General features: G+C 33.7%; 4 protein-coding genes across 10 annotated transcripts in view; 3 read left to right on the forward strand and 1 right to left on the reverse strand.

The window, feature by feature from the left end:
* Window positions 1–53: 53 nt before the first annotated feature.
* On the forward strand, window positions 54–3,270 carry LOC100875847 (STAM-binding protein). The gene is made up of 8 exons (XM_003699554.3): window positions 54–183; window positions 287–385; window positions 473–694; window positions 772–945; window positions 1,019–1,325; window positions 1,402–1,514; window positions 1,592–1,694; window positions 1,770–3,270. The coding sequence occupies exons 1-8, from the start codon at window positions 56–58 to the stop codon at window positions 1,833–1,835; spliced, it is 1,212 nt and encodes a 403-aa protein (XP_003699602.2). The 5' UTR covers window positions 54–55; the 3' UTR covers window positions 1,836–3,270.
* Window positions 3,271–5,098: 1,828 nt separating this feature from the next.
* Window positions 5,099–9,520, forward strand: LOC100881002 (uncharacterized). Of its 5 annotated transcripts, none has more exons than XM_012285307.2 (8): window positions 5,099–5,320; window positions 7,486–7,639; window positions 7,896–8,048; window positions 8,221–8,412; window positions 8,494–8,712; window positions 8,857–9,085; window positions 9,157–9,229; window positions 9,302–9,520. In XM_012285307.2, exons 2-8 carry the CDS (start codon window positions 7,594–7,596, stop codon window positions 9,305–9,307), a joined length of 918 nt encoding a protein of 305 aa, XP_012140697.2. In that variant the 5' UTR covers window positions 5,099–5,320; window positions 7,486–7,593; the 3' UTR covers window positions 9,308–9,520. The 5 variants fall into 5 exon arrangements, with proteins under 5 accessions (XP_012140697.2, XP_003699649.2, XP_012140712.2 ...); XM_003699601.3 differs by lacking the exon at window positions 5,099–5,320 and adding an exon at window positions 5,399–6,196; XM_012285322.2 differs by lacking the exon at window positions 5,099–5,320 and adding an exon at window positions 5,429–6,196 and having other exon boundaries at window positions 8,863–9,085.
* Window positions 9,521–10,236: 716 nt separating this feature from the next.
* Cisd2 (CDGSH iron sulfur domain 2) lies at window positions 10,237–11,848 on the reverse strand. Its single transcript, XM_003699555.3, has 5 exons — window positions 11,773–11,848; window positions 11,156–11,319; window positions 10,892–10,983; window positions 10,561–10,677; window positions 10,237–10,348 (listed from the first exon to the last, which is right to left on the reverse strand). Exons 2-5 carry the CDS (start codon window positions 11,250–11,252, stop codon window positions 10,259–10,261), a joined length of 396 nt encoding a protein of 131 aa, XP_003699603.1. The 5' UTR covers window positions 11,253–11,319; window positions 11,773–11,848; the 3' UTR covers window positions 10,237–10,258.
* A 226-nt stretch (window positions 11,849–12,074) lies between these two features.
* The window catches only part of Efa6 (Exchange factor for Arf 6), a 62,090-nt gene continuing 61,308 nt past the window's right edge, over window positions 12,075–12,856 (forward strand). For 2 of the 3 annotated variants that reach the window (XM_076538608.1, XM_076538609.1), the window contains exon 1: window positions 12,076–12,729. In XM_076538608.1, the coding sequence (XP_076394723.1) occupies window positions 12,595–12,729 (135 nt within the window). In that variant the 5' untranslated portion in view covers window positions 12,076–12,594. Of the gene's footprint in view, window positions 12,730–12,856 lie in introns of all 3 variants that reach the window. The other variant, XM_076538611.1, reaches the window with a different exon arrangement.

The raw sequence follows: 12,856 nt of genomic DNA on the forward strand, positions 1-12,856 counted from the left end.
TTGTACATGTAATTAAAAATTAATATACTCTCAAATCATAACCTAATATTTTGTGATGAACATGCAAAAGTTTGATGCAAAAACTGTGAAGGATATTGGCATAGCAGATCCACGAACGCGGTTGAAGTCTCTTTCTGATTATGCTTCCACTGTTGAAATAGACCGTAACATTCCACCACAAAGGTATTAATTTTTCAAATCTGCATTATACAAATTCTTGTTATTATGTTTCATATTTGATGTATTAATTGATATTTTTAATACTGTGAATTTCTTTTATTCACAGGTATTATCGTTCTGGTGTAGAGATGATTAGAATGGCAGACATGTACATGAAAGACAATGGTCTTGAATATGCATACATTTTGTATGTTAAATTCATAACGTAAGATATAACTTTTCTAATTTCTCAAATTGATACTAATATGAAGTGAATTAGAAAACTATTTATTTCACTGATTTATTGTAACAGAATTTTTGTTGAAAAAATAAGAACCCATCCACAATATCATACGGTATCAATAAAAGATAAGGAACAGAATCAACAGACCTTACGTAAAGTAATGTCTAAAGCTGAAGAACTGAAAAAACAATTATTAGAGCAATACCAAGCAGAAACAAATAAATATTTGGCAGATGTCAAGGAAAGGGAAAGGATTGAAAAAGAAAGATTGAAACGAGAGGAGCTAGAAAAGTATTTTATAACATTTTAAAAATTAACATGTGATATTTACTTAATATTAATTATTTATTAATTAATTGTTTGTTAAGGTTGAAAGAAGAGGAAGAAAGAAGGAACAAAGAAGCTGCCTTGGCAGCTGTTAAGGCAGCAAAAGCTGCTGCGAATACAATTGTACCAAGCCCTGAAGAAAGTAAGACTAAAAGAGTTCCTAGCATATTACCAAAATCATTGTCTGATGAATCTGCAGATATATCCCAGCGAAAGTTAGTATAGGCAAATGTTTAGTTTACATAAAATTTTATAAAAATCATTAAATTATAAAATTGTATTTTACAGGAAAATGCCTGCTATAGATCGCTCGACAAAGCCCTCTATGCTAATGAGCGATACTTTTACATTACGAGACGTAGTATTACCAACGAAATTAACGCACAATTTTCTGCTATTGGCTTTCACTAATACTGCAAATAATAAGGAAACCTGCGGTATTTTAGCAGGAAAATTAGAACGAAATAAATTAGTAGTTACGCATTTATTAATCCCTGAACAAACTGGATCTCCAGATTCCTGTCTAACGCATAACGAAGAAGATATATTCGATTACCAGGATCAACATAACTTGATAACTCTTGGCTGGATACACGTATGTATTACTTAAAATATGTAAGAAATACAAATTAAGAGAATTCGCCAATAGAAGTGATAATTTTACTTCACAGACACATCCAACACAGACTGCATTTCTGTCTAGTGTTGATCTTCATACACACTGTGCATATCAGCTTATGATGGCTGAAGCAATAGCCATTGTTTGCGCCCCTAAATACTTTGAGTGAGTACTAAATATTTTAGGTAATAAACATATTTTTCTATTTAAAATATTAATCGACATTCCTTTCATTATTTTAGGACAGGACTTTTTATTTTAACTCCAGACTATGGATTAGATTATATTGCTAATTGTAGAGAAACAGGATTTCATCCTCATCCGACTGAGCCACCGTTGTACACGGTAATAATTATCTGCAAAGACATTATACATATCTACATTATTCAATATATACATTAAGATATATTTTTCTTTTAGGATGCAAAACATTGCAAATTAGATGTAACAGCAGCCTTAGAAGTAGTGGATTTAAGAAGAAAATGACATCTTTTAGACATGTGCATATATATGTATATACATACATATGTGTACTTTGTAAAGCAAATTGTACATACAAATGTGCAATACGAAAAATTGATCGAAAAGAGTAAAAAAGATTACAAATACTTTTGCTTGAATATCACGAAAATGCAAGAGAGTAAATGTAATTTAACATTTCCAAAATTTCCAATATTTTTGGAGCAAAGCATTTAAAGAAGCATTTCTAACTAGATTTGTGTATTTAAAATTGTATCAAGATGATAATTTCATATAGAAAGAAATTTGTTAACCGTAAGAAAGCAATGCAATATCTAAATGTTTCTGGCAAATATGATAAATTATAGTAATGAAAAAAAAACTTTTTACGTAATTTAAAGAATGTTACTTAATTGATTAATTGAAAAGAGGATCATGAAATAATAGTATTAATGTTTTGTTGATAAACATAAATTATTTATAAGGAATTAGATACATCTAAGATGCGTATATCTAAATATTGTTAATTTTTCGCAATTTTTAAATTAATTTATTATTGATTTCGTTAATACGCTACATTGCAAGGTAGAAAATAAATATACAAATTCAATCAAAAATTTGTATAAACGTGGTGGTATGTAAAATCTGTCTATACGTTTACGTGCCTTTCATGGGAAAAAATAATATGTAGTGTTCATAATGTCATGCAGATTACATGGAGTATGTTCAGTCAACGATTGTAGATACTGCACAATATTCTCAAATAACCTTAACTCAACTCGTTCAATAAGATCGTTTCATTACATAAGATCGTAATTGAAAAATCAATAAACGCAATGACAGACTATGCTAGTCATAACTTAATATACAAAGCTTGTTATGAAGTTTATTCGTATACCAGAATTGATGAATCAACTTATGTGATGCTTATAGTATCTTCCATTGGGTAACTAGAATATTTACATAGAGTGGGCCAGATCCCTTGATCAGGTTGTCTCCGGAAATTGGAGAATTAGGGGGTTTGTAAAATTCGAAATTATAGAATTTAAACATTGAGAACTGGAGATTTAGAAATTTGGGAATTTTCATATCCTACATCCGTTTTGGTGGGATGAGGAAGAGAGATTCAGTTCATACTTTTCAAGGTTCAGGCCCACCTTGGTCCCAGTCTAGTTACGCTAATGGTATCTTCTTTGTATTGTAATGCTGTACTTTCAAACTGTACAGTACAATTAGACGCTAATCTGTGTTAATACCAATGTAAGAGGTTTTTATTAGTAGGTACCTGATGCAGCTTTTGTAGGCTTACAAATTCAGTTAAGCGCGTTTATGTATAAAATCATATTAACCCTAAATGTGCAATATTTTGTATGCATAATCTTAAAATCTCAATAGTAACTTTCTACGATTTAATATGTAACTATGAGCTTTTGTTGTAATTAAAAATATTCGAAACACTAAACGTGCTAAAAATAATTTATTGCAGTATTGGCGGATTTAAAATCGATATGCTATAATTATTAAATAAACAAACACGAAAGATTTATATATTTCGTAAAAGAATAAATAAATCATCGAATAATTTATTATAAAAATTCTTTTGTTATTTATGCAATTTGCTTTTATTCCATTAGTCCGTTTGTGAAGGCATAATAAAATGAAATCAGTCGTAAAGAAGAAAAAAGGAAGAAACTATTCAAGTCCAGGATATGGAATTCAAAAGAGAATCCATTGTAAGTACTATATGAGTACCCCGTGAGAATGCTTTACGCCATTCACCTCTCCTCGCGTGTATATCGAATTACCTTCGTTGAAGGGTTTCGCGCTTTGCAGGGTTTTATCGACGACAGGGTCAATCTATTTTTACGTGACGGTTTATGTGTTCTTCGTTTCAGCGCTCGCTGAGCAAGCATAGATTACGGTACGCGTAAGCATCCTCTTTCGACCCGATCCTTTCACAAGTATCGTTTCATGTTCTTTATTCTTTAATTCTCGTTTATTAACATTTTAGCGCATTTCAGAAAAAGATTCCTTAGGTTAGGGGTTCTCAAATTTCTGTTTTCGACAGTAGTCATCTTTCATGATTCCCTCGTTGTGCATCACTCCCAAAATTACCTAAAAAAAAGTCTTTTCTATTATGTCGAACACTGAACACCCGATACAAGTTTAACACTTGTCGCAATGTGAACATAGCAGTTATGCCGTGCTAAAAATGAAAGGTACAGTTCAAGGGGCATATTATCGGTTATAACCAATACGAAAAATATGAATTCGTTTCGGAAGGCGGATGAAGTCAACAACATCGGTTTTTTCCTTGTACTGTTGTTTGTATTGGTCTCACGTTTAGAATGAGGAAAGAAAAGATCTCACGGATCAATTAGTCTACGATGTGTTTTATTTACGGCACTTACTGTTAGAGCAGAAGAATTCATCTTGAACTGTTCAACAGATTTTTCGTGTACTTGTTTGTCAATTTAATATGAGGTGATAATTGATTGCGAAAATATGTAGTACAATATACTGAAGCATCCAACATGTATCACTTAAAAATCGTGATATTCGATCTTAAAAAATCTGCTATCTATCAGGGTTTAATCAGTGCGTGGAGAAAGTAAACGAAGCGCGAACGTGAACAGATACATGTTAACCTCCTACCTTTTAAATATATTCGATGACGTATTAAAAGTCACAAGGTAACATGTCTCTGACGTATGCGAGTCCTCTTGTTACTTTAATCTCGTTGTTACCTGTTTTTGCTACCCGATATTGATCAGGTACAAGCCAGCCAGTGAGAATTTAAGCGTACGTGATTTTATTCCAAGAATGTAGTCAAGCAATATGCTTCGGAACGAATAAGGATTAACGTGTGATTATCTTGGTAGCCGCGCGTTCATTAAAGGTCCAGGAATTATGTAATGAACAGCCGTGTTAATTGAACAGTAACAGAAAACCCGCACTTGATGATGAACAGTAATTTCAGACGTGTATGCCGTTTTCAATACCTGCAAAATTTAAAATATAGTAGAATTGGTATTCAACGATACAAGAGGTAATTGTTAATAAGCGTCTCAACAACTTGCGATTAAATCTGTAAGGTGCATATCGATAATTTTATCAAATAACCATTTCCTGCAAATTACACGATAATTTAAACTGTCAATATGAATACTACCAGGAAGCGAAAAAGTTGAAGAAACAGCGATGATTCTAACATTCATGTTTTCCTAATATCTCAAACAATGAATACCTTGTTCTTTCTTCAGTCGATGAATAAGATTCAAACCAGGTGCTCTCAACAAAATAAATTTCTATATTCCTTATTTCACTCTCTTGACAACTGTTGGTACAGTTAACACATTTTAAAAATAGTAAAAAAAAATATTATTCAATGTGAGACAAATTCGTATTTTACACAGCCTGATGCTAATCCAAGCGATAAACTTTGATAGTTCGAAGTTCTAAGTAATTGTTAAACGTCTTTATCTACAAGATATAACACCTAAACAAATACGGTAAGTTACTACCAATTACATATGTACATTAAAAACTGGTTCACATTGTTTCCTGTTGCCTTTACAAATGCCGCGCGCTGTTTTAGCTCTCTCTTCGTCGCTTCTTGCTATATACCTTTTTAACGCGCGTGGAACATTTAGTCCGCTGTTGCTCTCAAGGGAAGAAACAACTGCCGGTCCGTTCGTTCCTACGTTTTAGACATTTGCGTGTTACACAGCACCAAATAACACGTGTATCAAACTACAAAAGTTATTAAATAGTTAATCTGTCAATTGTTCCTCTGTTATTAAAAAGCGATATACACCTCAAACATCGTTGCATAAATATTTCAACAGTGGCTATAAGGTAACGATACCTGAAAAGTGTAACTTCCAGTGACGCGTTAAATAGAATTCATAATCGTCTGTGAAATATAAATTTCTTCAAAAGTGAATATTCTCGTTGCATATCGACGCGGTAACGATTGTGTAACTTCTCGATCGGGAACAGTGTTTATTTCTCAAAACTCATGCGTCAAGTACATGCAAGAGTTTATTGGGTTTTCTTAATCGTTTTCCTAAACTGCGCATAAACGCAGTTGAAATTTGAAAAGTGAACGGCAATAAAACGGTTTGTGTACGAATATTTTCTCTTGTCCTGGAAAGAATAAGGAGTAATGCAATTGATCGTGGGATGCTGTAATTGCATGGAATATCGGTGCAATCGTGGTCAAACGGTGACTTCGCATGTGACACATCGTACAACGGTTGTTCCTCAACTTTTAACACCTGTTTCTGTTTCCCGGTATCTCTGCTGAATGCATAGCGATTCTTCATCGAAACGGTTACAAATAGGGAAAAAGTGGAACATTCTACATACTTTCACGCTCTACGAAGGTATGCACTTTTAGAGCGTGTATTATACATCGAGAAATAGGTTAATCCTGCGTACTACATCGATCAAGATCCTCCGAGAATTTTCATTGAAATCGACGAAACAACTGTAACTACAAAATGTAAATGTTTTTAACGTAATTGCGGGAGAAATACGTTGAAACATTTTTACCTGTTTTGTTAGCCATATCATTAAACAAGCATGATAAAAAGTAGCGTGGTAATTAAATATCGTCATCAGATAATTCCGTATGCAATTATGGTAATTGTTACTACCAGTAAGAACTATTATCGTTGGCACAACCAGGATTTTTGTCCGACATGGCTCAGGTCTCCTAGCGAAACTAATGGTATTAAAGTATCAGTTCGAGCATAATGAAGTGGCTTTTCAAAATTTGAAAATTAAATCATTTTTAAATTCAGGATATAAAACGCTAATTTTTGACGTAACTCAACCCCGACTTAACGTAACTTAACCTAGACATATTTTTTTAATATATTCATTTTTAGATATTCAAGGCTCATAGTTAAAACTTATCATTAAAAATAATTCGAACCATTATTTAAACGTTTCTTGTGTGTCATGTTCCTGCGGTAAGAAACGCGCATAGTAATTAGTAATTACATAAATTTCTCACTGTTTTACGAAGTTCCGAAAGAATGTATGGCGTGCATCAATGGTACGCGAATTTCCTCAATAAATAATTGTTTTTTAACTGGAAACCGTTGAATCTTCGGGAAAAAACTCAACCGGTATTTCTTCTAAGTCTCAGTAACTGTATTTATAGAAACTGAATATTTGTGGATTTTTTATAAAATTTCCTTGACAACCGATGCCAGAAAATGTTTAAAAAATTGTTTTTCCTGTACGTTCAGTTTGTAATATACAATTCCGGAAACTTTTATTCTAAGTAAACACCAATTTCTTTGACGCGTAGATGGTAGCCATTTTAGTCGCGAAAATAAAAAACTCGATCGATACAATAATTTGTCGATAGGTTGAAGGTTCGATTTATAGAATGGAACTATGCTTTGTATTTCATTTTCGCGGAATTTTTATTGCGCACATTTTGTTTAAAAAATTACGGACTATTGTAATCAATATTAATAACACGTTTACTAATTTTAAATAATTTATTCTTCGATTCGAAGAACTTGGTCGCTGAATGTGCTGAAATAGTATGACACAATCGGCAGTGTATTTATCATTTGCCTAGTTTATCTAAGATAACCGATAAAAGTAATAAATGGTGGGGAAGTTTTAAAATTGATGATTATAATCTTGATTGCAGGATTGATAATTCGCTGCGCGAACTGATAATAATTGAGACAAAGAAACGGGTGCAGAAGTGCTGTAAAGTTCAGTTTCGTGAAAAAAAGATAGGAAGAAGCAAAGAAAAATGTATCAGTGGCCACTGATCGTTGCATTAGTGGTTTCGATGTTTGGTAAGACGAAAGTTCATACTTATTATCGCAGATAAAATAAACGCGTACATAAACGTGATCAAACAGATAGAGTATCGTCGGATTTTTCAAAAAATAAACTGTTGATTTATCGAAAGGTACATAAAGTGAGTTTTGAAAGAATTATTTTTAAAATTACTTTCCTTGATACTTTATACTTTTATCCAAACTGTTTCTTTTCATCACAAGAATGATATTATAGCGTTGAAAGTTATTTATAAATTATTGACGTTGACAGTTGGCAGAGTATGTCCGGTAACGCAAAAAAGCGGACATGGCGACGAAGGAAACATTTCGACGCAAAATATTAGCAACGCGAATCACACTTCCAGTGTTTCAAATGCTAATAAAACGGTCGAAGTTTCGATCAAAACAGCGGAGGATAAAAAGGGTAAGATGGAATTTCTTAACGCTTTGACCCTTTGTGATCGCATCAACTCGGTTGGTACTCCCAAGTGCATAGAGGGTCAATATTCTTTGTGCGTACCTATCGATTTCAATGCCGGTATGAATTATTACCGTGGGAATGCACCGAACGTTTTACCATTCTTTAAAATATATAGAGAAGCAGAACGAAACCAAAAGCTCAGCACCGCTGGAAAGCTCGACGAACGTAACGTCGCCGCATGCACAGAAAACGATCGACGATGGGAAACACAATTGTAGTTCGACGAAGGAATCAACGGACATGACGAATTGTTATGTCACACCGCACGACAACGATGAAATTATTGAAAACGAAGCAAGTACAACAGGTGTGCGTATAAAATATTTAACGAATCAAGGATATTTACAATAATCATTACATCGTATCTTTTATTTGTATAATTTTGAAGAGCCTACAAATACCGTAACTACCGCAACTAATAAGACTGAAACGAGCACGGAATCTCAAGTAACGAAAGCTCCTCCTCACGTGTCCACTGAGGAAGAAGACAAGAAATCTGTGGAAATTTTCGTGCCGTTAAATAACACTGAAACTCCGAGGAAAATACCTTATAACGTAACCACGGAAACCGATCATTCCAATGGAAGTATCCATACCAATGAGTCAGGTAAAAGATACTTTTTAATTGTACAAAGGGAAGAAGTATCCGTTTTGAAATACTAGGGACATAAAGGTTTAGGAATTTAAAGGCGTAGTATCCTAGAAATATGATCATTTTAAAGTAATATATAAATGTTGTAAATTATAAAAGTTTCAGATGCAGTTGCAAAGAATGGTACCAATATCAATGAAACATCTGTTAGTTCAGTAGCACCTTTACTGGCAGATAATGTAACTGCAAATGTAGGAGCAGTTAAGTCAACTGATCAGAATAATAAAAGTATGCCTTCAGGAATGATAGCGCTAGTTACCGCCATAAGTTTCGCTGTCGCTATTGCAATTGTATATATTGGCATGATTATCTGGAGACGATATATTGAGTGAGTTGAAAATTCAATGTCACATTCATTACTGCAGACAGTTATCTTAATAAATATTTCATCTTATGTAGATATAGATACGGGCATCGGGAATTACTTGTGAACGAACTAGAATTTGACACTAATGATTTACGTCATTTTGAGGTAAGCGTGTTGGAAATTATATAGTTACTGAATTATAAAATGTCATCTAAGTCTACTTTTATATTGTTATAGCTGTGATTCCAAAGCAGTCATAATCCACAAAGGATAAAGAAACGCCTAAATGATTCGTAACCGGTCAAGGTGGATATAATCCATAACTATTAAAGATTCATTGATCTGTGATACTAAGGACATGCATTGCGCCTGACAGTCAACAAACCAAATCTATTTGGATAATGTTATACATTTCTTGTAATGTAATTGTTTTATATACATTATGTATACAACTCAGTCTTTTCAAGGAATCGGTCGTTTTCCCTCCTCCTGTAGAAACTCACATAGCATTGTTATTTATATTTTTTCATAATAATTATAATGCGCAGATCGTTGAATATATTAAGTAATTTATAAGGATCGATTGAACATTTCAGATAGCAGTATGGGTGCTAGAAGAATGTTACAGAATTCATATTTCTTATCGTTTTGTAGTATTCAGAATTGTTGAAAACATGTATGATAATGTTTGTTTTTCATTTTCTTTGTGTTTGTTTTGTATTACATGTAAACAATATGTAAATATCACTAGTTAAAAATAAATTTATGGATTATTTTTATAATCAAATTGTTTTTATTTTAGAATTTAAATAAGTCTAATTAAAACAAAGTAATAATATACATTTTTTCAATGAATTATATTAATTATTCGTAAAAATGATGCATATAAAAAGTAATATCAATTATATACATTTTGTGTATCACAACTTACATGGTTATTGACGAAAATTATTTTCGCAACGATGTATTTATTCATAACTTTGTTAAAGCACATTCTAAAAAATAGTAACAAGTATGTATTTTGTATCCTGCGTTATATATTATGCTCTTTTTGGTTTCCAACATTTATCTACATTAATATTTTTTGTATACTTTTCTTTTCTATGAAATATCTACAATGTTGGTTGCAGAAATATTTTTTCTTGGTTATTAACAACATTGTACATGCCAAGTATTTATACAATGATAGTTTTATTAATCTTTCTTTTTAGTAACTACAAGGGGTCCCACATTATCATTTGTTGCTTCATTATGAGGTCCATGAGAACCATCACAGTATGGCCACTGAAAGAAAACAAATTTTTGTCAATGATTAATTTGTTAATTAATTATTCTTTCTATGGTACATAAATACATCAAGCATTCACAGGACCAAATGATTGCATAACATGTATCTTGTGAACTTATTCTTGGATATAGTTAATGTAGGTCAGTTTTAAGTTCATTCTAAGATCTTAATGTTAGATATGTCATAAACAAGAAATTATTAAACTTACATTCTTAGATTTCCAACAACGGCAAAATACAGCCTTCTCAGTTATATCTTCTACGTCAACAGAGTCTACCACCTTATTTACATCTTTTTTTATCATATGATTTACACGTCCAGTTGCCTGAAAATATAATTTGCACATGCATTTATTACATATTTTGATAATATATTAATGCATTCCAAAGTGATAGTTATTCTACTTCAAAAGGAATGTTCATCCAATAAAAAGCTAAATCAACAACATTATGTAATCAACAGAGAAAAAAATTAAAATCTATCGTAATACAGTATCTTAATGGCCTTGATGATTTTGTAACAGGTATGTATTTACTTACTTCTCTAGCTAATGGACAAAATGCTTTATAAGACATATAACCGATTCCAGCTAACATAGCAGTAGGAGGAATTAGGGCGATCCAGTCTCGTACTAAACGAAAATATAAAATTATTACAATCTTGTATCATTCATAATTTTCCTCATTAGAGAAAGCGGCACTGTATCAATTTGCAGTGTCATGTTTCAAACATTCTTGTAAATTATTTAATATAATAGTCTTAACTTATTATACATATAAAAAGTAAAGTATTTAATCTCTTACTTCCAAGTCGAAACCATCCTCCTATAGAATCTGGAACAGGTAATCCAGACAAATAATTGGGAATGGACACTTTAACGAGGTGTGCGACCGGCTCCATGTTCGCTGTTACTACTACTGTAGTCAAGTAAGGAATCCGAAGCGTTTCGAACGAAAACCACCTTGATCTTTACACACATTTCGAAGATCAATTATTTTTTACAAATCATGAAAGAAAATTTGAAAGTCATATATATCCGTATGTGTATTTACACGGTTATATTTCAAATAAGAGATAGGACAAAGCGTTATTACAAATTATTGTTAGTTTTTATTATTTTTTAGAAAATAATTATAATTTTAAACAAGAAATTATCTATTATATGTTATTCAACTCCAAGGTACATTAGCACAATATTACTTCTCGTTTATGCAGTACATTAATATCGCCAATCAATTTCTAATTTTTTACGTTAAAAAAATGTGCAGAGCTAGCAATAGAATTTGCAAGGCCCAAGGCCAGGATCTCGCGTACACCAGATTTTTATGTCATCGAACACAGCAACGAATTAACCAAAGTTTTTTCAAAAGCATTCAAAAATTTGAAATTCCTAAAACTACTAGATTGAAATATTAGATACTTGAACCGTAGGATTTCTTAAATGCGAGGTCTGGGACAGGTACCCTGTTTATCCAGTTCTAATGGCGGCACTGAACTATGCAATACGTATAACACATTCTAAACATCACATACAAATATGCAAGATGCAAATATTTTTCATTTATCACAGAAATATTATTACATATTTTTTGTCCTGCAAATATTATTAGCTGAATAATTTGCTAGGCATTTTTTAATTTGCACATTTTCAATTGCATTGTTGCCGGCAGATTTTGACTAGCGTAGTTGGAGAGGTGAAGGACCGGTGGGGTTCTAGGGACGTCTTGTAAGTGGCGCCATCCAGTCGCGAGGCGTTCGCCGGGCAGGGTGGAGGTGGCTGCGTCGTCCGCAAGGATACGTCGTCGGTTACCGCGACGCCGCGGCGGTTCGCGCAGGCACAGGTACGAAGTGCGCGCGTTTTCGAGGCGGTATCGCGAAAAGCGCAGGAGTGGCATTTTCCACGTACCGTTCAGATATCTCGGCTACACACCGTGTAGTTGACGTGCAGTGAATAAATCGAGAGGTTCGTGGCGTCGACGTGAAGCGAAAAAGAAGTAAAAACGGGGCGGGAAGGAAAGAGATAGAGCGGTTGTATCGCGCGGTGCAGTGCGAAAAGTGTTCGCGAAAGGGGCCCTTTGGTTGTGTGGGTGTGCGTGCGTGTGCCAGGCGAGCACGTAGAACGTTGACTAGTGACACACGGTGCTCAAAAAGACGAATAAACACGGGCCGCCGGATGATCGTCCTTGTGCAGGTCCCGTAAAGGTGCGTCAAATGACAGTGAGGTGATCAATGTGCTTGAAACATGGCTGAGGAGCTGGTGGTCACCCTGAACCGCGGCGACTCATCCGGATTTGGGTTCTCGTTGCTCGGTACAGCGGGTTTACCGCACGTCATCTACGACATCGTCGAGAATTCGCCGGCAGCGACTAGCGGCAAGGTGAGTACAGCTTCGATCGTTTTTCTTTTATACGTCACAAGTATCGCTTGGTACCAGAAGTTCGAGGACGGTCAAAGGTAGAGTTAGAAAGAGCAACCCTGAGATATATACATACACGTATATGTAT

Source organism: Megachile rotundata, chromosome 13 (genome assembly GCF_050947335.1).
Source record: "Megachile rotundata isolate GNS110a chromosome 13, iyMegRotu1, whole genome shotgun sequence".
In the NCBI taxonomy this organism is placed as follows: domain Eukaryota; kingdom Metazoa; phylum Arthropoda; class Insecta; order Hymenoptera; family Megachilidae; genus Megachile; species Megachile rotundata.

Bases quoted from the DNA above. Each gene is read 5' to 3' on its own strand.
- LOC100875847 (XM_003699554.3), top strand. From the start codon at position 56: ATGAACATGCAAAAGTTTGATGCAAAAACTGTGAAGGATATTGGCATA. The intron at 386-472 runs GTAAGATATAAC...TTATTGTAACAG, and splicing joins TTGTATGTTAAATTCATAAC to AATTTTTGTTGAAAAAATAA. The intron at 946-1,018 runs GTTAGTATAGGC...TGTATTTTACAG, and splicing joins GCAGATATATCCCAGCGAAA to GAAAATGCCTGCTATAGATC.
- LOC100881002 (XM_012285307.2), top strand. From the start codon at position 7,594: ATGTATCAGTGGCCACTGATCGTTGCATTAGTGGTTTCGATGTTTG. The intron at 7,640-7,895 runs GTAAGACGAAAG...TGACGTTGACAG, and splicing joins ATTAGTGGTTTCGATGTTTG to TTGGCAGAGTATGTCCGGTA. The intron at 9,086-9,156 runs GTGAGTTGAAAA...CATCTTATGTAG, and splicing joins ATCTGGAGACGATATATTGA to ATATAGATACGGGCATCGGG.
- Cisd2 (XM_003699555.3), bottom strand. From the start codon at position 11,252: ATGGAGCCGGTCGCACACCTCGTTAAAGTGTCCATTCCCAATTATTTG. The intron at 10,678-10,891 runs GTAAGTAAATAC...TTATATTTTCAG, and splicing joins TTTGTCCATTAGCTAGAGAA to GCAACTGGACGTGTAAATCA. The intron at 10,349-10,560 runs GTAAGTTTAATA...GTTTTCTTTCAG, and splicing joins GTTGTTGGAAATCTAAGAAT to TGGCCATACTGTGATGGTTC.